Raw genomic sequence first — 20146 nt, 5'->3', positions numbered from 1 at the left:
AAGTCTCGCCGCGACTGCACCGATCCACATTTGGAAATTATACACGAATGATTGCTCCGCTGGAAATAAGAAAAATCAAACAAAATAAAGACTGCATCCGTGAAATCGACTGATAGTTGGAATTGCACAATACCGACCGGCAATTCGTACACAAAATTACGCGCTTGTGCGAGCTGGTCGGTGCACAGTAGTCGCGTGACTTCGCTCGAAACGAACACTCGCGGGAAACGACGAAAGAAGCGAGTGAACGACAGAACGTCCGCGATAATAATGAGGGAGGTTCGTGATATCCGCGGTGGGATAGCGTTACAGCGAATAGGGCTCGTTATTAACTCGTTATTACCATCGTTGCCCCATCATCTTACTTGTTCTTTTATTTCTGCTGGTCTTTCTATACTCGCAGCGCTCGTTTAATGGAACATTACTTTCGCGCGTAGTCACGGCACCCGTCTGACCAAATCGTTCCGCAAAATTAGTACAATTAACCCGCACACAATAGAATTTCATTATCGCGCTCGCTCGTTGACCGGTCCATCGAATTCGAAAATTCAAGGAACTGAAGCGACGCGTCCCGCGACACGAAAATTTGCGTGAAATTCCCAGCCACGGTGAGCAAATTATTTCAGTAGCGCGTGGACTAATTCCAAAATTTCAGGCGTCGAAGAAGCGCTCCACGTGGAGGATATCTGCTTCAAGGAAGAATAAATTAACCGAATGAAAACGTAACTCGATCCGGAAGAAATATAACGAGAGGAACTTTCGTAACGCGATCAATGCGAGAAGTTTCCGTTGCGAACGGCGGCAGTACATTCCGGATACTATCGCGCGGCGAATTGGCAAACTTCGCGCGCCGAACCGGGCCGAGTCGAGCCAACTTCGAGCCGAAACACTATTCCGCCGACTATTCCCGTTTGATAACTACTTTTTACCGATCCGTTTGCACGTGCCCCCTTTAGAGGCCCCCTTTTTATACGCGGTCGATTTCACTTGGTGCCCCGAAACTACTCCGATGAGTTTTCTCGAACAGATCGATCGCGGCGGATCGAAAATGAAACGGGCCGATACTCGTCGAATCGTTGATTTCGCCGGTGTTCACGAGTGCACAAGTGGACTGTGTGTGTGTGTGTGTGCGTGTGTGCGTGTGGTGGTCGAAAGGTGAAACAGGGGCGATGGAAACCGTGTACATATTTCACTCTAGAGATTTGAACTACGAACAAGCGAATCACCCTTTTTAGTGTACATTACTTTGTATGATAGCCTACGAACGTTTAGCTAGACACTATCGAGATTTCCGTACGAAAGACAATGAGGAGGAAAAACAGTCGCTGTTTCCGGGATGTTTTTTTTTCCGTGCGATCGCTCTCACGTGCTGCCCAAGAGGATTGAATCGCCGCGGACGCGATACGGAAATCGATGATCAGCTGGAAAACATTGTCATTCGATGACAGATAGAATCCGGTGCTGCCGGAATAACGTTTAACTGACCGTTATACGAAGACCCGACACGATTCACCCATGGGGAGAACTAGCTCATTAATTAATTGGAAAAGGAAAGTCTTTCGTCTTCGACTCTTCCATTCCCTCGGTTGCGAATTACGAATGTATCGAAACAGATTAATTCAAGCTTAATTAACTCTTTTTGAATTGCGGTTGAATGAGCGACGGAGTTCTGGGAGACAGCTGGTTGATAGGTCAAACAGTTTGTTAATATTCGACTTTTAAAGAATAACTGAAACGCGTTTTTCGCCTCCGTATCGGTTTAGCTAAAATTCAATCCCGAATTTCTCGCATGTACCTGTAGCGCTAAAGATCGGTTGGCCGCGAAAACGAAGCCCGTGGAGATCACACAGCATTCGCACAAGATCTTCCGTTAGCGAAACAGAGAAATTTAGAAAAGAAGAGAGACAGGGAGTGAGAAAATACGTGCGTGTAAGTGTGCGTGTGTGTAAGAGCGAGAGAAAGCAATTGAGTATGTGTGTGAAGAGAGAGAAATTCTTTCGAGGAACGAACGCAGCAGAAAATTTACCCTTCGATAACGACAGTGTGCCAACAACCCCAACCCCCCCTTCTTACTCCGAGCGTAGCCATCAACTAATCGCGTTTCTCATTCCCTTCGACGCCTCTGAGCTACTTGGGGTTTCGATCGCGTTGCAACGCGCGATAAATACTCCGTAAACGTGATGGAAAAGTTTAATTTGCCACGAGAACCTATAAGCAATGTAATTGAAGAGGTTCGCGACTGTACGGCTTCATCCAAACGTTCAAAAAAAAAAAAAAGAAAAGAAACTTGTAAAGCAGAGAAATGCGCGCGCATTTACGAACAGTCGCAAATTCTTTCGATCCAAATGCCGCAAGAATGTGAAGTACAAAAGGAGAAAGGTAAAAGGAGAAATACAATGATCTGTTGCTTTATCAATTTTTCAACGTTTTCGGCAGTCAACAGATGAAACACGACAATTTCGTCGCGCTTGTACGATACGATTTGCACTTTCGCTTTCAACCCCGTTCCCCGCCGACCAATACACCCCCCTCCTCCTCTCAGTGGAATTTCGTTTATTTTGTAAACCTTTCACCCGCAGAGGATTAGATTTCTCGAGACGAGAAGCGTTCCTTTTCTTTCTTACTCGCACCGGTGACGACCAGGAAAAAAAAGAAAGGCAACGACGAGACCAAAGAAATGTTTATTTTAATGTTATGTATATTAATTGAGTTTATGCCGTGTAAGTCGATGCATTGATCCGTGCGTTGCACCCGAGTGCTTTAATTATTCTATCTTTTCCTTATGTTTTAATTATTCTTATTATTCATAAACGCGGATACTGTCGTCCGCGCATAATCACGTGTACCGAGCATACGTCTCTTTTTAGATAAGTTTCTGTTTATGTAATCGAACGCGAGATCTTTTTATACTTAAGGTGTACATTTCTTTTACCCGACTTAACCATTCATCCAGACATCGTCGTAATGTTAACGATCATCATGATTATTTTTATTATTATTTATAGTTGATTGGTTTACGTGCTAATTATTAAGCAGCTAGTGCCGTTTATTTTATATTTCTCGTACAGTGTAATGTGTATAACCGCTGTTAACATATTTTATTAAAACTTTGCCATATAATACCTCCCGTAGTCTCACGTTCCCATTCACGTTCATTTTCATTTGTCCGCCGTTTATCACAGAACAATCCATGATTATACATACAACAATCCCGGCTGCGAGATGTCCTTTTCCACGTCCTCACCGTTTTTAGTCGCACAATTGCAAAATCAACCTCTGTACTGTCCCTCGTGGGACGCATTTGTGACGCTGTTTTGTTATAATATTTTCAAAAACAACTACCGGAAGCAAAAGCCTTTCGACGCGCCGTGAAAGAAACGAACGAACAAGCGGTTCGGATGCGCCGTAACGTTGCGTTGTTTTCAGAAATATCGCGCCATGCAAAATCGAGTCGTTTCGCAAGGCGACATCCGCTGTTTCAAAGCCACGCACGTGCATCGTCATGGTCGCTTCTTCAGCCTCGCGAAATTCGCTCGAGCAGTCGCGACTCCTCCCTAAATCGTGCATTCTGTGCACGAAACAACCCGAACAGCAGAGCGCTTTACTTTTTTTTTCCTTCCTTCACTTGGGATCCTCCGGGTAATTCGAAACAAAGAGCTCGTTGTCTGTTATACGAACCCCAAAGTATTCTCTAGAGAACCGCAGCCAGTATCGAAACCGAAACAAGCAATCGAATAGAGTTTTTGCTTATGGTTCTGTGAATCGAAAATGGATTTCACGCGTTACGATAACATTCATTTCACTATTAGTAGTAATATTGGAAGTGGTCACAGCTATGACGAGAAGTACATAGAATCTATGCATTTTATGCAACAGATTCTTTGATATTGTGACGAATCGTTTCGGTATCGAATTCTTGGGACGCCCTTCTTTTTCCTCTCAGAGACGCTGTTTTCCTTCTATCCCGCCGATAATTATTTGCAAACGATCTTGGCGTGGTGGCGATTGGTTTCTCTTACAAATGTTAACTAATCCGAGAGTCACGTGTCTTGGACCCTGCAGAGTGCCGACACGATGCCTCGGTTCAAGAACTAAATTAGCTGCTGCGGGGCCCAGAATCTAATGTCACTTCTTCCGTTTACTATTTACTATTTATCGTCGGTGATTTTGCCTCAACTGGATGTCGCCGGGTTCGGGTTAAAAATCGATTGTATCCTCGCCTCGAGGGATATAAAATAGATTATTTCACATAGCTCACAGTTCAATAAACTGTAACAAAAGCAATGAAAGAAAATAATGCTATTTTTATATGTTGCATCGTCTGCCGTGGTGATCTATAGTTGTACGAACTATGTATTTACGTTTTCGTTACCTCCCCTTTCTTTCATTCATCTAGACCGATTGGGCCATTTCATGTCACGTCGTTGATTTCTGTTTTTCTCTTTGTTGTCGGGGATGTTCACAACGCGATCACACCGTGGATCATGCCGGATGTTTCAACGACGAACCCGTTTCTTTGTGTCGGGCTCGATATTCGAGCCGTACGACAAAAAGATATTGATATATCGTATTTTTTTATACTCGTTACATAAAGTTACTATACGTTCGAGTGGTGTCGTCAGAAATTGTGAGAAGCATTCTCGTATACTTTTGACAAGGAATGTCCCAGTAATAATTAATATCATCAACATTAGCAGCTTAGAAGTAAACGACGAGAAATATTTCTGAAGATGATCCGAAGGATGCTCTTGCTCACAATTGATCTAGATTACTACATTAAGATTTACTATTATTATATTATTATTACTATATCTACATTCCTTTTAAGAATCTACCACTATTACTTTACGAAACCATCTGTAAATAAGTATTTTGTATTCCTGCAAGAATAAAATTAAGAACCATTAAAATGTCCCTTAATTGCTTTCAACGCTGTCCTTGCATCGGGAAACATCAGCGGGATTCATAAATGTTCCGGAGGTATCATAAAGTTGATTATTAAAATTGACGAGGTTTTATTTATATTAAATATTTATATATTTCTATTGCAGCTTATTTACATATATACGTGATAACGAACTCATTTTAAGAATATGTTGTAGTATTTTCTTAATGTTTATAATATACGATAACATCATTTAAAATTTTAACGTTTACGAAGAAAAATAATAAACCAGAAAGCCAAATAAACGTAAAAGTATTCAGCCCTCGAAATTCTAATAAGTAAGCGGCTAGTAACCAAAGACCTTGGCTCAAGAGCCAAATAAAACATAAGCATAGAGATCTTTTAACACTTATTCCGAATTTCGGGAGACACACGGGTAAGAGGGATAAAAACCAGAAGAAATACTGCGACGTCATCACTGGATTGTATGTTACCATTACCATAGCTTGTGTGAACATTGCAAATGGTATTTCAGACTTTTTGGAGTATTTATATGACAGAGTGAGTAATAATATAAACTGTGGTAAAAACGTAAAAATTTTTTGAATTGTGCTCGGTGAATGAGACGCAGATAAATATAGCATGTAAAAATAAACAGAAAAGTTGTGCCTCGCATCTTTACGGATCACGTGATAGAGAAAACTTTCATAAAGAAATTTATATCCATAAAAATAATAATTTACGATAGTTAGAAAGATCAAGGAAGATACACAACCTGATACCAATTTCCATTGATCTTTGCTTGGCACAATAGTTTTCTTATTAAGAGATAAATACATTGGTAAACTAAATACAATAGGATACAGCCTGAAATGAATTGATAAACCATGCAGTAAGCCTGCTAATATGTATTTATCTCGAAGAAATAAATCCATAGTCAACAAAACTAAGAGGACAGCCACAGAATCTGCATTTCCTCTAGTTGAAATAATAATTGTGAAAGGATTATATAACCATACCAGTGAACACCTGTGTTGCATTTTCTCGTTACAATTTTGAAATGACAGAATTCTTTTTATCAAGACTGCTATCAATATATCAACAAAAGAGAATAAAATTTTTCCAAAATTCTCATGTAGAAAAATATTTGGAGTCAAAAGGAGAGCCAGTAATGGTGTATAACGATAAGTGTCACGTTCAAATGGAGATCTCCCTACTGCTATGTGTCTTGCAGCATCAGTAAACACTTTGTAATCAATATCAGTGTATGGAACATTGAAAGTTTTATCATGAAAGTTTGTGTAAACTACTAGAGATGCTCTAAGCATAAAAGCTATTAAACAATGTTTCTTAAATAATGGAGTTTCCATTTTTTAAGTACAAGCTAGGTTTCTTTGAGAAGGTAAATACTAATTAATAACTAAAGACGGTTGAATCCGATTTTCATATCCTTGTATTATGTCTTGCTGCTGCTTTCATCAAGCATGCCTTAAATGCATTAAACTCACATTCACAATCATTTTTCTTCAAGTCAGATTTTGCCAATACGCATGCCGCATATTTAGCACCAGCTTCATGACACTCAGCAACAAGAACTGGATATTTCCTTAATCGTTCGCTAGCTTTCTTCACTGCTTCCATTTTTAGTGTTAATACATCATAGTATATCTTACATACCAGTGCGTATATTTTTACTAAACCAGTACATTCCTTTCTGTGACATAACTATTCAATCATATTACTATTATTTTAATGGTTTTGCGCAGGCTTAGGAGGGACTCTTGCACCTACGTATAGTACATAACCTAAGGTGGCAATACATAAAGCAATTGCACCTCTATCTTTCCTTAAACGCCTCTTACGTAATAAATCCATGATTTACTTTTGAGCTTTTTTCTGTAAAACAGTTGTAATTGCGTAAATTAGTAAATATTACACACAATAAATTTCAATAACAATTTTTGAAGTATATGAATTCGTTATACTTACATAATCTACAGTATTATGCTCGTAAGGTTTAGATATATCAATCCCTTCACAAACGATCGAATGATTTTTATGTTTAATGCAGCACTGCCTTATTTCTTCTATAACTTGGTCACAGCGTGATGGTTGATAAACGTTGTCTGAAATCAAATATGTTTTGTGGTAAAGGCCTGACTTAACCTTAATTCCACGACGTTGAATAAACGAAATATGAACAGCCACGTCAACCAAAATCGAATGACAAACCTTTCAAGCACTGTTGTAGTTTGCAAGCAAACTTTTTACAAGGGTCAGAACTAGTCATGCAGGGTTTCTAAAATTCAACAAAATCAATCTTACGGCTACGATTACGTGTCGTCGTCTTTTTCTTTTAACTGCCACAGTAATGGGTCCTACACCTACACACGTTCAGGTCATAGCTCGATCCGTTAGCGAAGGTCAACCCAGAAATTTTCTTTATTCTGATTGGTTGGCGATTTACCGCCATGATGTGGGCTTGTTACTTACGCGTCATCTTACGGCACTTTTATGAAAGCCGTTACGAAACTACGGGAATTGTTACATGTAGATTATCTATCACACTTATATTTACACCGTGTTTCTGGCTTTCTGACACAAGCAGCCGACAAAACCCAGTCGCTGTACATACTTAATCATCAACGAATGTTTTGGTAGGTTAAATTATATCAACTGTGCATTTACACTATCAAAAATACAAGAATGTTGGGAAAAATCAAAACAAAGCAAGAGAAAGGAGGTAAATAGCTGAAATATAAATTAAATTGTTTCTTCTTTTATCTTCCAATCGTTGACTTATGATATGCTCTTCATAACTGTAGTAGGTTATGTTTTTGTTTAACAGCAAGTGATTCAATTATAGCAATCATATTAACTGAAAATAAGAAACGTATATGCAACTATTGGAAAACCGTTTTATTTTCTAATGATAAAATGTATTTATTGTGCATTTTATGTAATGTTGTTCAGTCTCCCACATGACATTCATTTTCTTAGTCATGTAATTTAATATTCGTGTTCTTGCAGAAATTGTTGCTTACAGTGAAGCAGCTGTTGTGAATAATGCTGCTGTTGTAGAATATTGTAGGATATCAATGGCAGCTTTATCAGGTGGTACAGCTGGTTTATTAGGTTTAACAGGTTTATACGGTTTTGGATTCTACATTTTTGCAGTATTTGGATTATGGGTAAGATAATTCAATAAACATAATGTAAGAATTCTCATGGTATTGTAACATATTTTATAGGCAATGTTATTGCTAAAAGCTGGAGGTCAATGGAAGAAATATTTTATAAGCAGACGAAATCTTCTAACCAGTGGATTTTTTGGAGGTCTATTTGTATCCTTTAGATCATCATCAAATAAGTACTTCATATAACATATCTTTTAAAACACATATTTTTCTTAACAGACCATATTGCCTATGCAACAGACATACGTATTATTTTGGACGTATCCTTTCAAAATATTCAAATACTCGCGTACTTCTGTTGTGTATTTGCTTGCGTATTTTCCTCAATCTTTTAATTAGATTTTTATATGGTATGGTACATGTCTACTGATCCAAAGGACACTTAGTTTTAAGAATTTATATTTTTTAACTAAATAGGTGCGTCGTTAATAAATTGAATATATCACAAGCAATTCGCGAATTACTAGCCAGAGTAATGACACTATCGAGAAAGCACAGCGTGATGCGTTGTATATGTGTGTACATAGGATAAATTCTTTCAAAAATATATCTGTTCCACCGTTCCATCTGTCCAATCTTGTTCATTATTACATCCTATACAAAACACCAAATCGTTACAAGTACACGCGTATAAGTAAAAATAAACTTTAAAATTGTTTAAGAGAACTATTTACTATCTGTACGTTTTTCTTCAGCCACCTATGGCCGTTGTCTTTTTCTTTTGCCTTAAGTTTACCTAAATCTTCAATAATATGAAACAGGTGACTATAACAACCATGTGCCACAATAGGGAAAAGAAATGCGAATATTCGTTTCAATACGACTATTTATTTGACTGATCACGTACTATGCATACAATACATAACAAGATACAGTACACAAACATTGTAAACAAAACACTATAAAATCCAACAATTTTTTGCCCACATAAATATTATGTAATGTTTAACAAGTGAGTGAACACATTTAAAATGCTTGAAGTATTATTGTAACAAAATCTTTTACTTGTCTTTCCTTTCAACTAATCGTATGAGCAAAGCTTGTCAAACTCGTCACATAATGAATTAAACATACGAACCTGCATTTAACTGTATACGCAATAGACGTTTTAATTAACTCTTAATGAAAAAACGATACGATTGTTAGTATATCTTAAACAGGCTGTCAATAATAGATAACAATATCGTTTTGTACTTGGCATGCTCACATTTTTATTGCGTTCTGCATATCCGATCATTACAATATTATTATTGAATTGTTAACAATGATGTTTTTAACAGTAACATTAATTAAATTGCAACGGTCTTCATGTTTCAAGATGTCTTCGGCAGTGAAACATACTTTATCTCTATCAATTTCCTCGTCGTTGCAACAATTTTATCTAAAACAACGCGAGGGTGGATGAGCACTGTTTTCTTTTATGCCGCCGCTTGAGAAGTTGGGAAATCTTCGCGGGACAAGACCAGCATTCGTATTCATCAGATCTTGGTCTCGGAACTATCGTCGGGAGCTTGTGCGCTCACGTGTCGACAGCTCTCCGAGATGTCCTCGAGAGGCGTTCCCGTTTCAAGACCTTCAAATTTTCGTTCTTGATCCATTTTCTCTAGCTCGTCTTTGCTCAAGTGATACACTATTCCAGCTCCGTAGGCGTCGCCCAGAACGTTTATGGAAGTCCTAATGCGATCCCTTTGGAAAATAAAACATCAGTTAGAATCCATTTGAAGCGTTGAATGAAAAATGAAACTCACAACAGCCAATCGACAGCGAACAGTAAAGAAACGTCGCTCGTGGGTAAGCCCAAAGCAGTGAGCACAATTAACATAGTTATTAAGGCAGCGCTGGGTATGCTTGCCGCCCCTATACTCGCCAGGGTAGCTGTAAGACTGCAAAAGCAAACGTAAATGAAACAGAATAAATGTAACTGAAACGATTACACGGATCCTACGCACCTGACAGTAATAACTTCACCTATTCCTAATGAAATTCCATTCATTTGAGCGATAAAAATCGCGGCCACGGCCTCGTAAAGCGCCGTTCCATCCATGTTCACCGTGGCGCCGACTGCTACCACGAATCGGGTCACTCGTGGGTCGATCTTGTTGTTTTCTTCGAGGCATCGGAAGGTTATTGGCAAAGTTGCCGCGCTAGAATTGTCGAATAGATAACGATTACAAAGCTCCCAGAAGAATAAAGGAACTCGATGAATCTATTACCTGGATGCCGTGCCCAAAGCTGTGACCCATGCCTGCAACATACCCTTGAAGAACACAGCTGGATTTTTACGCGTTAAGAACCAAAATATCGCTGGCAGAGTGATCACACCATGGATCAGTAGACCAAGGATCACCGTGACCATGTAAAGTGCCAACATTTGTGCAGTCGCCGCCAAATTAGTGATCGACATTATTTTCCCGGCTATCAGACACATGATGCCGAACGGGGCGTACCTGCGTGACATTAAGACTAGAGCCGACATTGCTCCGTCTAATCATTGCGTGTAGCAAGTGGAATGCGAAGCGTGAAATGAAGTTGTGACTCGATCGCTTACCACATCACAACGATACTGACAAGCTTCATGATTATTTCGTTCAACACCACGAAGAAGTCGACCATCAATTTTCCGCGCGGACCGATCTGCCCGGCGACAAGGCCAAACGTAATGCAGAACACTATCATGCCCATCACGTTCGTTCCATCTTTATAGACTAACGTTGGCTCTAGGACAGAATTGCTCTGATTCTTGCTCCCTATGACCACCACTTTCTTCTCTACGTAAGTGGTCTGCGCTTGCTGGAAGCACGCCTGCATCAAGTTATCCGGCACCATGTTTCTAAAATATGATACTCATTACTGGCGATCGCGGTCCTCTTGTTTCGTGTCTCCTCTGTACCTAATTATGTCCAAAATAGCATCCAGAGTGGAGACTTTCGTAACATCCGGTTTGTGCACGGATATCGTGGACTTGATGCTCGGATCGCCAGGATGGATCATCAGCACCATCAAAATACCAATCACCGCCGCGAGAATGGTGGTCACCGTGTAATACGTCAAAGCTCTGAATCCCATCCGACCGGAGCTTCTTGCGTCCAGCTGCGCCATTCCTGGTGAACGTTGTGACATTTAGGAAACGTTCGCGTACAGGTCTAACGGATTGAAAAGACGTTGCATAATCACCGGAGACAAGCGAAGAAATGATCAAGGGTAATATGAACATCTTCAACGCTCGCATAAGGAGCTCTCCGGGAAAACTGACGAGAGCTACAGATGGTGGCGAGAGATTAGCTAACCGTCCAAGAAAGCCCAAAATTAGACCCAAGAAGACTCCGATCACCGTAAAGACAAGCAGCATGTTCTCTTGTACCCAATCCACTACCTGCAGTCAAACATGTGTACAATGCGAACCTATTAGATACGTTCGAGCAAAAGGGAAATTTAGAGAAAAATAATAAAGCCGCTACCAACACTTTGCAATCTGTCGAGCGGCGTCACCTCATGACGCACTTTGCCCTCCTCCTTGGTCGGTATCTTCTCGATCTCGTCGACACATGACCTGGAAATTGTTCCCGGTAACTAAAAAGATAGATGCGAGGGGTAACGATTGAAGGTCCACGAGTCTCACGTGTGAGTTTCCTTGACCTCCGAGGTACCCCTGAGAACTGCGACAGCTCCAGATATACGTTGCGACAACGACATCGCGGTTGATTCGGTAACACGTCGCTTTAAGAATTCTTGAATAGTCTTCCTCTTGGCACGAGGAAGATCGTGAACACGTTTTCTATCATCCCGCGGTCCTCAACCGCCGTGGCATCTGCATGTTACAAACGAAAAGAATTATCACCATACAAACTGAAATACCATGCAGGCTCTTCGCGCCTGGTGCTCTAAGCTACAGCCGGAGATTTACTACGCGCCTGACAATGCGCATATTAGAAAAAACGTCTCTACTGGTTAGTAAACACTATGCCGAGCATCATCGGGAGGCTCTATCGCGAACATCTACAAGAACAGATCCTCCAGAGGATGTCACACCTGAGTCCGTATAAAACGACGACGCACTGTTCCAAGATCACAGCACAGGTACCGCGGAATCGTGTCACAAGCTCAGCGACACATCTGTAATCGCGGATCTTGGCGGGTCTTTTACGAGCGATGGACAGCCGAGTGACTACCGTATGATCGAAACCCCGGGACTTGGCTAGATATCGCGTAGTTACGATCCGCCGTCACGTAGATAATGTGCCCCATCCAGGAAGCTGATTAGAGCGCGGGAAGGGGGACAGGGTGAACACCGAAAGAGGAAAGGGAGGCTGGACCGAGAGCGAAAGAGACGGCCGGTTACAGGAAGAAGGCACTCATCGCGACGGGTCGCACGGCACTGAATAAGCAGAAGGGAGAAAAATATGTACCGCGCGAGTCTGTTTCGCGTAGAAATAGACCCGTGTCGATTGGATCCACGGCATCGGTTAAATTGCTCTAAATGGATTCGGAAACAGTTCATCCCTAACGCGTACCCCTTTTCAAACGATCAAAGTATGTCGCAGCAGTTCGTGTTTATTTACTGTTCTGTCCGCAGATCGGGGAAGATTGCTTCCAGCAAGACCTGCACGCAATTGTCTCTATTCGTGGTTTAGCTCCTCTCCGGTTGCCGCGGCAATTGTTTTAATCAGTTAGTTGACACTCTGGTTTGTAGCACCGACTATGTGCAACATGTATCAGATTATGAAACTGGTACGAATTTCTGCTACATTTTAATAAGTCAATGCATCACGGTTCTGAAGCAAAAAAGAAAAGTCTAGCTGTAGTCTTAATTGGTGCACAGTTTGAAAGACTCATGTTTTCAAAGCTACCATCATTCTGTCTGTAGAATGATTTATCATTGCACATAAAGAAGTTAGCCCGTGATCCTAAGACCAGTTCGCGAGAAATGGTTATACCATTTCCACAGCCTTGACCAATATTTGAATTCGTAGAAGCGATGCGGAGGATGATTTGCGAATCCTCATGAGAGGATCTTCTATGAATCGCAAATATCTATTGATCAAATAAATGCATAATAGTCCATCCACATTCGCTCGCCTTGAAATCTGTTGGTAAATCCATCAGCGTGTGTGCGCCTGTGCGTGTGTGTGTGTGTGTGAGCTGGTTGAACTTACTTTCAGCGTGTCCGTCGAAAAGAAAAAGACAGATCACAATTGGAACGTTCGTTGCGGTTTATTTTGAAAGCATGTAGGAAACTGTTCAATTTGTAGGGCCCCTTTGTATATCCGTTAGGAGGTAACCTAATTCCTCTAGTAATGATGGCTATAAGTGATGACTATGTGTAGAGTAATATCGGGTTCACAGTAGATAGCGCAGACGTGTAACGCGAGAATACGCTGATTCTTATCTGGGTGGGATGCTCGTTACAATTTCATTGATTTCAGGATCTAAAAAAACAAGATGTTTGCAAAGTTTAGGGAAGTACTAAGATGTTATTAAACATGCTTGAGAATATGTCAAGGCCACTGATTTTGGTTTTACACATCGCATATAATCTTTAGAACATTCAAATATTTAATACGTCTGCGATGTATGGATAAACGTCCGTATGATATTTACTAGTCGTGCTTAACTACTTCATAACAGCCAAATCTGTGTTTCAACTCATCACAGATTATCGCGTGATTGTGAGCAGATGTCAAATGCATCTATTAAATGATCCGCGAAAAATGAGGTAGATAACATCCGGACGAGTTTCAGCAACCGCGTAAACGCATGATGACAGGGTGGGGAGAACATCCTATAAAATATAAATCGTCGCGGTTCGAAACGATACGTAAAATCATTCATTTAACGAAACAAGTGTGCATTTTGCAGTTAAATCATGTCAGACACAATTGTTATAAAAATATTAATGTTATCAGCGATGTGTACCTCGATATATGCGGTTCGAAGAATTCCGTGGTGGAATATTAATAACACGCAACGACAAGGGTGAGAATTAAATATTTATTCACTAGCTTTCACTATATCTTGATAATATTTGATGTTATAATCAATACTAGTTGATGTTCATGAAAAGATTTTACAAAGAAAGATGTCCTTAAGTTACTTTGCTTTAAGTTACTTTGATGAACGATTATGAAACCATTGTGTTTATAATAATTTCACTAAATAATATTTAATCTTTTTTGATTTAGCACTAATGTATGTGCCGTAGAGGTAAACGATGACATAAATTACACCTATTACACCGAAAGGAAAGAATGGAATCCTCGAGAAATTTGTGGCAAGCCAACGTAAGTCTAATTTCACTTTCTACTTACTGTGTTGTTTCAAATATTTTATTAAATACTTTCGCTTTATAGATCCGTCAGATATGAGTGTTGTGCAGGATATTATAGAGTCGCGGGTCAACCTGGATGCACAGGAGGTAACGAAATCAATTTTTTTTGCCTAAATCCGACGCTGTACGCTTGAATACACTATCTATATTTATGCTGTTTTAACCACATCATCATTATACTTCTAGTGAAACCATTATACGATGTTATTGAGACTACGAAACGCGTGGGATCGACAAAATTCGCAAGATTAATCGAGACATCGAATTTGGCAGAAAAATTACGGAACGGTCCACCTGTCACGATCTTCGTTCCCTCCGAAGAAGCATTTGATGTTAGTTCGATACAGCATAGTACTTCAGTTATTCAAATTTCTTTTGGTTAATACTTATTTCTAATATTTTAGACGTACTTAAAGATAAAAGGAATTATGCCGGAGTGGTTACTGGACGGCAATAACTACATAAATCTGATCGCGAATCACATAGTAGACAGACGTGTATTATCGAATCATTGGCAGGCAAATCTTTTAGTTCCATCGAGATTGCAGGGAAATGTTTTAAGAATCAATAAATTTTCCAGCGGAGTGAGTTTCTTTTACATTCAATTTAAACAATGCGAATATCAAGCATTTATCAAATCTAATTGTTACGCAGATGGAAACAGTAAATTGTCACAGAATCATTCGCAAAGATCAATTCGCTATGAACGGTGTCGTGCATGTAATCGACGGATTGCTAGACCTTGCCTTAGCAGAAAATTCGGACATAATTGATCTTGCTGTGAAAGATGGAAGATTTGGAATATTTTTAAGAGCACTCGAGAACAGTGAATTGGTCAACAGAGTCAGATACAGCGACGTTCCGTGTACAATCTTTGCGCCTACGGATGAAGCCTTTCAACAAATTCCTGAACAACAATTGAATTACATGATGAGCAATCCTGACACATTGAATGGTATGAAATTTATATTAAAAAAAATTATTTTATAATTTTGACGACCATGTAATTTCCGCAGCGTTGATTGCACACCATATTGTTACGCATCCTGTATGTGTGTCAAACATAATTTCGGAGTATCATGCGACCACGATTCTACAACAACAAGAATTAACTTTGGGCTGCAGCCCGCATGGGCCTATCGTGAATCAAGCGAATTTGAAAACCGAAATGTATCATGGGCAAAATGGACTCTTGTACATCCTAGATCGTGTACTGCTTCCTGACCGAGGTAAACCACTTTTATTGCGATAAAGTTTGGAGCTATCTGTTTATAAAAAATGTTTCTTGATATCCTCGTATTTGATACTGGTAGCAAAAACGATCTTAGACGTGGCGAGGGAAGAAGGACTGTTCACGTTTCTAGCGATAATTAAAACAGCTGGGTTAGAAGAAAGTTTGAAGAGTTTGAAACATTTCACAATATTCGCTCCCTCCGAAACAGCTTTCCACGGTACGTATTCATTAACTCAATCGGTTAGCGCTATGGTACGTATTCATTTTCAATTAATGACAGCTTTCACTGATTCGAAAATTTCTTTGTAGCCTTATCCGAGCAGCAACTTGCGACGTTGCATAGCAATGAAAAGAGTGCTCGAGACTTTGTGCTAAATCATATAGTTACAGGGACGTACTTCACCAATGAAATAAGCAGCAATCAAGCGAGTTACCCACGAAGTTATTAACAATTTTAACGCTTAACAGAGCATGCTCATTAAATTATAATTTATTATAGGTGGCCAGAACCATCGAGGTAGGAATACCTTTACGATTTCAAGTGTATCGAGGAGCATATGGTATAGAGAACGCCCTCATTCTGAAAGCTGATAGAGGATGCAGCAATGGGATTTTACACGTGATCAGTCACGTGTTGCATCCAGCAGAGGAATCTTTAGACTATATCCTAAGGAAGGATGGCAACTTTAGGTATACCGTGAATAAAAATTGATTAATTAACTTAATGACAATGTTATGTGTCGCGGATTGCTGAAAGGAAACAACGAAAATTTTGCTAATTTGTAAAGTTATATTGCATAGTTTTTAAATGGCTAGCTTAAAGTTATTAGTATAAGAATTTATGTAAGTAAGAAATACTATTTAAAACTATTACAGCATTTGGTTAGATGCACTGGAAAGGATTAAAGCTGTTCAACCAGATATATATAATAACTTCCACCGTGCTAATTCTTCGTGTACGTATTTCATTCCTTCGGACGATGCATTTAGACGGCTGGGAAACGTTAAGCTTCGAACGTTGCTAGAGGATAATAACTACTTAACAAAGGTATGATGAAAGAGTACTATGCAATCACTTATATAAACGATTATCTTGTTTAAGTAAAAAGATGTTAACGGCTCACGAATAACCGTGTTTTGATAATACAATTCAGACTTAAAAAGTAGTTTAATTTAATTAATTATCTATATGTCAGAACTAAATTTGTAAATGCTGCTTTTTATGCTACATCATTCAAAGCTTTGTTCAACTATGAATATATTTATTACCTCTCAGGTGGTGAAGAATCATATTGTGGACAATATGATGCTTTCTGAAAGTTTTGAACCTAATCTTCAGTATACTGTGAAAACAAAGGAAAACGCAGTGAATGTTATGCGGACGAATGATAATATACTGGTGAGTTTCTTCTTATAAATTCAATTGCATTAATGAATCATATTGAATATTTTGCGAATCATAACAATTTTTAGGTAAATAATGCGAAGTTTGTAAAAAGCGACATTTTGAATAAGGCGGGTGTAGCGCATGAGATAAACTCAGTATTGCTACCTGAAAATTGTTCTCGAGGATATAAGAGAACAAGAGATGGACATGTTAAAAAGATATGCATTTGAAAAAAGTGATCGAATTTTCGCATATTCTATAATTGCTTCATAGCAAATCTGTAAGTAGAAATTATAAAAATAAACGTTTAGTGTCTGCAAATACATGTTATACACTGTCAATATGTTAAGCTTTGTTACAAACATCTAAAAAAGTATTTAGTGCTTTTAGAAAAATAATAAATTATAGCAATTATGAAAGTTCCAAAATCTTCCAGCAGAATTCATTTTTCCCATTTTTCTAAATTGTAAAATAAATTTGAAGAATTGTTTCGAAGGATTTTTGGCTACAGAAAATATGAAAGTAGCCCAATTACTACACAGTAAGATTTTGTGAGAGATGAGTCGAATTAATCTCTGCTAACGTGGAAGTCCAGAATTCGAAACTTTACTAACTTGAAAAGTCTGGGTTCGAAACTTTGCTAACTTGGAAACCTCGATTTCGAACTCTGTTAACGTGAAAGCTCTAGGTTCGAATCTCAGCTAAGCTGGAAACCTTAGGTTTGAAATTCAGCTAACGTAACAATCTTAATTTCGAAACTCTGTTAACGTGGAGACTCAAAATTGGAAACGCTACTAACGTGAAAATCTCGTGTTTGAAAGTCTACTATTACGTGAAAGCCTTGGGTTCGAGTCTTGGCTAACTTGGACACACTGATTTCGAACTCTGTTAACATGGAAGTTCAGGGTTTGAAACCTCGCTATCGTGAAAGCTCTTGGTTCGAAGCTCGACTATCTTGAAAATCCTGGGTTTGAAACTCGGCTAACTTACCCTAGTCGTTTGTTAACTTGACCCTTCGGGAGCACCGAAAATGTTCGGAAAGCCAGGAGGCCAAAAGCTGCCCGTGAAGTCCGATGTAAATAGTCTATAATTTCTATATTCATTTTCAAGAAGCTCTATCTTTTTTTCCAAAAATGGTAAAACAATGGGGCTTAGCAGGTTTAAAAGGGTAAAGTCTCCACTTTAACATGTACTAACTGATTTTTACTGTCCATCTGAAAGATATTGAAAAAAATTGAAAATCGTGGGTGAAGCGATGCCTCTTGGACTCGAAATATTGTTAAACTTTGAACTATCGTAACTCTGTTATGAAAAACCGTATAATAATGAAACTTCGCGTGATTTGTAGAGCAAAGTCTCCTCTTTAGATTGCACTAGTCGTTTGTTAACCTGACCCTTCGGGAGCACCGAAAACGATCGGAAAGCCAGGAGGCCAAAATCGGCCCGTGAAGTCCGATTTAAATAGGCTGTGGTTGAATTACTATAAAATCGTGCAAATTATTATTTGTGGAAAGATCAACTATTTTATAATTCTTGATAACGGTGTAGAATAGAAGATTGTTTCTTAAAAAACGGTATGAATTTTTCGAAAATTTGTAACAGTGTAAAATTAAAATAAATTATCTCTTCTACAGATTTACATAATTTACTAGCTGATTGGTATATTTAAGTAGTGGGACCAAGAAAATGAAAATAGCTCCTAGTACCGAGTACACTGATGTTTCAAAGTTAGCCGAGTTTCAAACCCAGGATTTTCAAGATAGTCGAGCTTCGAACCAAGAGCTTTCACGATAGCGAGGTTTCAAACCCTGAACTTCCATGTTAACAGAGTTCGAAATCAGTTTGTCCAAGTTAGCCAAGACTCGAACCCAAGGCTTTCACGTAATAGTAGACTTTCAAACACGAGATTTTCACGTTAGTAGCGTTTCCAATTTTTGAGTCTTCACGTTAACAGAGTTTCGAAATTAAAATTGTTACGTTAGCTGAATGTAGAAAAGTAGTAGCTTCATTCTGACAGCAAAAAACATCGACACATTGGGTTTTCATTTTTTTGGACAATGTTGCAGGCGAGCAAAAAATCTGAGAAAAATTGAGTACACGAGCCGTGACAGTACCTTATTAGGGAATTAATATCAAAATATTATATATTTTAGTTTTCGAGAAATCTTCAATTTTCCGATTTTTTGGGGATTTTTCATTTTTGATAATCACAGCTAGCATCTGAAAAATCTGAAAAAATTCTATAATATCCGGCTTGATGTTCAAAATAAGCTATATTTTTTTCAAAATTTTAGAAAGCCGCTAAAGGTACAAAAATGCCGGAAAACCGCGAAATCTAATTTACCCTGTAACTATCCTCACGGACAAGTTACAGGGTTAAAATTTTACACAGATGAGTTCTTATTAGTCAGATATCGAACGGTGTATGACTCATTGAAAAACCTCTAAGGGCAGTTTTGACCATCTTAATCGGCTGTGCCCTTTAGTAAATCTAGTTTCTTAACAATTATGATTATGACAAAAATAGGTAATACAATAACTCAGAATACGCAGAACATTTTCAAATTTAATAAAACTTGCCGTAATACAAGTGAGGTATACGGAATACTCGATTCTTACTAAGGCTTAGTGGATAACAAAGATTTCTGCTCTCACATTCTATATTTTTATGAACAAATAGTATTCGTGAATGCTTCATTAAATTACACTGTTACATTGTTTAATTTTTCCTTAAAAAATGTTTTGGTTCAAGTAGCACAATATACATAATTGTGATCAAGGAAATATAATAAAAGCTCATAGATTAACTTAAAAAAAAAAAATGGCAGCGGTGGGATTCGAACCCACGCCCCCGAAGAGACTGGTGCCTTAAACCAGCGCCTTAGACCGCTCGGCCACGCTACCTGGTGTACGGTTTCATCTCACAATACATATATGAGTTGAGATAATCAATATTTTAAGACTAGTGCATTTTTATATTTACATGTGAACACTATTTAATAAATCAAAATTATGCTTCATACTCTTACATTTCAATTATACTCCTAAGCATATAAAAACAACAATATTTCAGGTATACTTTTTGTATATCATATTAAAACACAAAGCATTAGAACTG

General features: G+C 38.7%; 5 protein-coding genes and 1 non-coding gene across 6 annotated transcripts; 2 read left to right on the top strand and 4 right to left on the bottom strand.

The window, feature by feature from the left end:
- Positions 1–5019: 5019 nt before the first annotated feature.
- On the bottom strand, positions 5020–6392 carry LOC144476267 (GPI alpha-1,4-mannosyltransferase I, catalytic subunit-like). The gene has a single exon (XM_078192975.1). The coding sequence runs from the start codon at positions 6253–6255 to the stop codon at positions 5110–5112; it is 1146 nt and encodes a 381-aa protein (XP_078049101.1). The 5' UTR covers positions 6256–6392; the 3' UTR covers positions 5020–5109.
- A 137-nt stretch (positions 6393–6529) lies between these two features.
- Positions 6530–7273, bottom strand: LOC144476269 (cx9C motif-containing protein 4). The gene is made up of 3 exons (XM_078192976.1): positions 7118–7273; positions 6875–7011; positions 6530–6781 (listed from the first exon to the last, which is right to left on the bottom strand). Exons 1-3 carry the CDS (start codon positions 7173–7175, stop codon positions 6764–6766), a joined length of 213 nt encoding a protein of 70 aa, XP_078049102.1. The 5' UTR covers positions 7176–7273; the 3' UTR covers positions 6530–6763.
- A 208-nt stretch (positions 7274–7481) lies between these two features.
- Positions 7482–8646, top strand: Emc6 (ER membrane protein complex subunit 6). The gene is made up of 5 exons (XM_078192327.1): positions 7482–7628; positions 7916–8076; positions 8137–8229; positions 8323–8342; positions 8422–8646. Exons 1-5 carry the CDS (start codon positions 7592–7594, stop codon positions 8450–8452), a joined length of 342 nt encoding a protein of 113 aa, XP_078048453.1. The 5' UTR covers positions 7482–7591; the 3' UTR covers positions 8453–8646.
- A 256-nt stretch (positions 8647–8902) lies between these two features.
- Positions 8903–12255, bottom strand: Eaat-2 (excitatory amino acid transporter 2). Its single transcript, XM_078192150.1, has 10 exons — positions 12112–12255; positions 11702–11890; positions 11545–11632; positions 11257–11455; positions 10973–11183; positions 10631–10912; positions 10296–10529; positions 10032–10226; positions 9831–9965; positions 8903–9768 (listed from the first exon to the last, which is right to left on the bottom strand). The coding sequence occupies exons 2-10, from the start codon at positions 11773–11775 to the stop codon at positions 9561–9563; spliced, it is 1626 nt and encodes a 541-aa protein (XP_078048276.1). The 5' UTR covers positions 11776–11890; positions 12112–12255; the 3' UTR covers positions 8903–9560.
- Positions 12256–13931: 1676 nt separating this feature from the next.
- Positions 13932–17344, top strand: LOC144476059 (periostin). Its single transcript, XM_078192623.1, has 13 exons — positions 13932–14055; positions 14262–14360; positions 14430–14494; positions 14594–14739; positions 14812–14991; positions 15062–15362; positions 15424–15636; positions 15721–15858; positions 15951–16066; positions 16141–16331; positions 16518–16689; positions 16918–17040; positions 17115–17344. Exons 1-13 carry the CDS (start codon positions 13946–13948, stop codon positions 17256–17258), a joined length of 1998 nt encoding a protein of 665 aa, XP_078048749.1. The 5' UTR covers positions 13932–13945; the 3' UTR covers positions 17259–17344.
- A 2506-nt stretch (positions 17345–19850) lies between these two features.
- Trnal-aag (transfer RNA leucine (anticodon AAG)) lies at positions 19851–19932 on the bottom strand. The gene has a single exon. It is a non-coding gene; the product is annotated as a tRNA-Leu (tRNA).
- Positions 19933–20146: the final 214 nt, after the last annotated feature.

The sequence above is a fragment of the Augochlora pura genome, chromosome 10 (genome assembly GCF_028453695.1).
Source record: "Augochlora pura isolate Apur16 chromosome 10, APUR_v2.2.1, whole genome shotgun sequence".
Lineage (NCBI taxonomy): Eukaryota > Metazoa > Arthropoda > Insecta > Hymenoptera > Halictidae > Augochlora > Augochlora pura.
This window is presented reverse-complemented; position numbering and strand designations above follow the sequence as displayed.

What these genes read in the sequence shown, in the direction of transcription:
- Eaat-2 (XM_078192150.1), bottom strand. Translation starts at nt 11,775, where the DNA reads ATGTCGTTGTCGCAACGTATATCTGGAGCTGTCGCAGTTCTCAGGGGT. An exon ending in GAGGTCAAGGAAACTCACAC is followed by an intron (nt 11,633 to 11,701) that starts GTGAGACTCGTG and finishes AACAATTTCCAG; the next exon opens with GTCATGTGTCGACGAGATCG. An exon ending in TTCGCTGTCGATTGGCTGTT is followed by an intron (nt 9,769 to 9,830) that starts GTGAGTTTCATT and finishes TATTTTCCAAAG; the next exon opens with GGATCGCATTAGGACTTCCA.
- LOC144476059 (XM_078192623.1), top strand. Translation starts at nt 13,946, where the DNA reads ATGTCAGACACAATTGTTATAAAAATATTAATGTTATCAGCGATGTGT. An exon ending in CAATCCTGACACATTGAATG is followed by an intron (nt 15,363 to 15,423) that starts GTATGAAATTTA and finishes TAATTTCCGCAG; the next exon opens with CGTTGATTGCACACCATATT. An exon ending in ATAATAACTACTTAACAAAG is followed by an intron (nt 16,690 to 16,917) that starts GTATGATGAAAG and finishes ATTACCTCTCAG; the next exon opens with GTGGTGAAGAATCATATTGT.
- LOC144476267 (XM_078192975.1), bottom strand. Translation starts at nt 6,255, where the DNA reads ATGGAAACTCCATTATTTAAGAAACATTGTTTAATAGCTTTTATGCTT.
- LOC144476269 (XM_078192976.1), bottom strand. Translation starts at nt 7,175, where the DNA reads ATGACTAGTTCTGACCCTTGTAAAAAGTTTGCTTGCAAACTACAACAG. An exon ending in ACTACAACAGTGCTTGAAAG is followed by an intron (nt 7,012 to 7,117) that starts GTTTGTCATTCG and finishes ATTTGATTTCAG; the next exon opens with ACAACGTTTATCAACCATCA.
- Emc6 (XM_078192327.1), top strand. Translation starts at nt 7,592, where the DNA reads ATGTTGGGAAAAATCAAAACAAAGCAAGAGAAAGGAG. An exon ending in TTGCAGTATTTGGATTATGG is followed by an intron (nt 8,077 to 8,136) that starts GTAAGATAATTC and finishes CATATTTTATAG; the next exon opens with GCAATGTTATTGCTAAAAGC. An exon ending in GATTTTTTGGAGGTCTATTT is followed by an intron (nt 8,230 to 8,322) that starts GTATCCTTTAGA and finishes CCTATGCAACAG; the next exon opens with ACATACGTATTATTTTGGAC.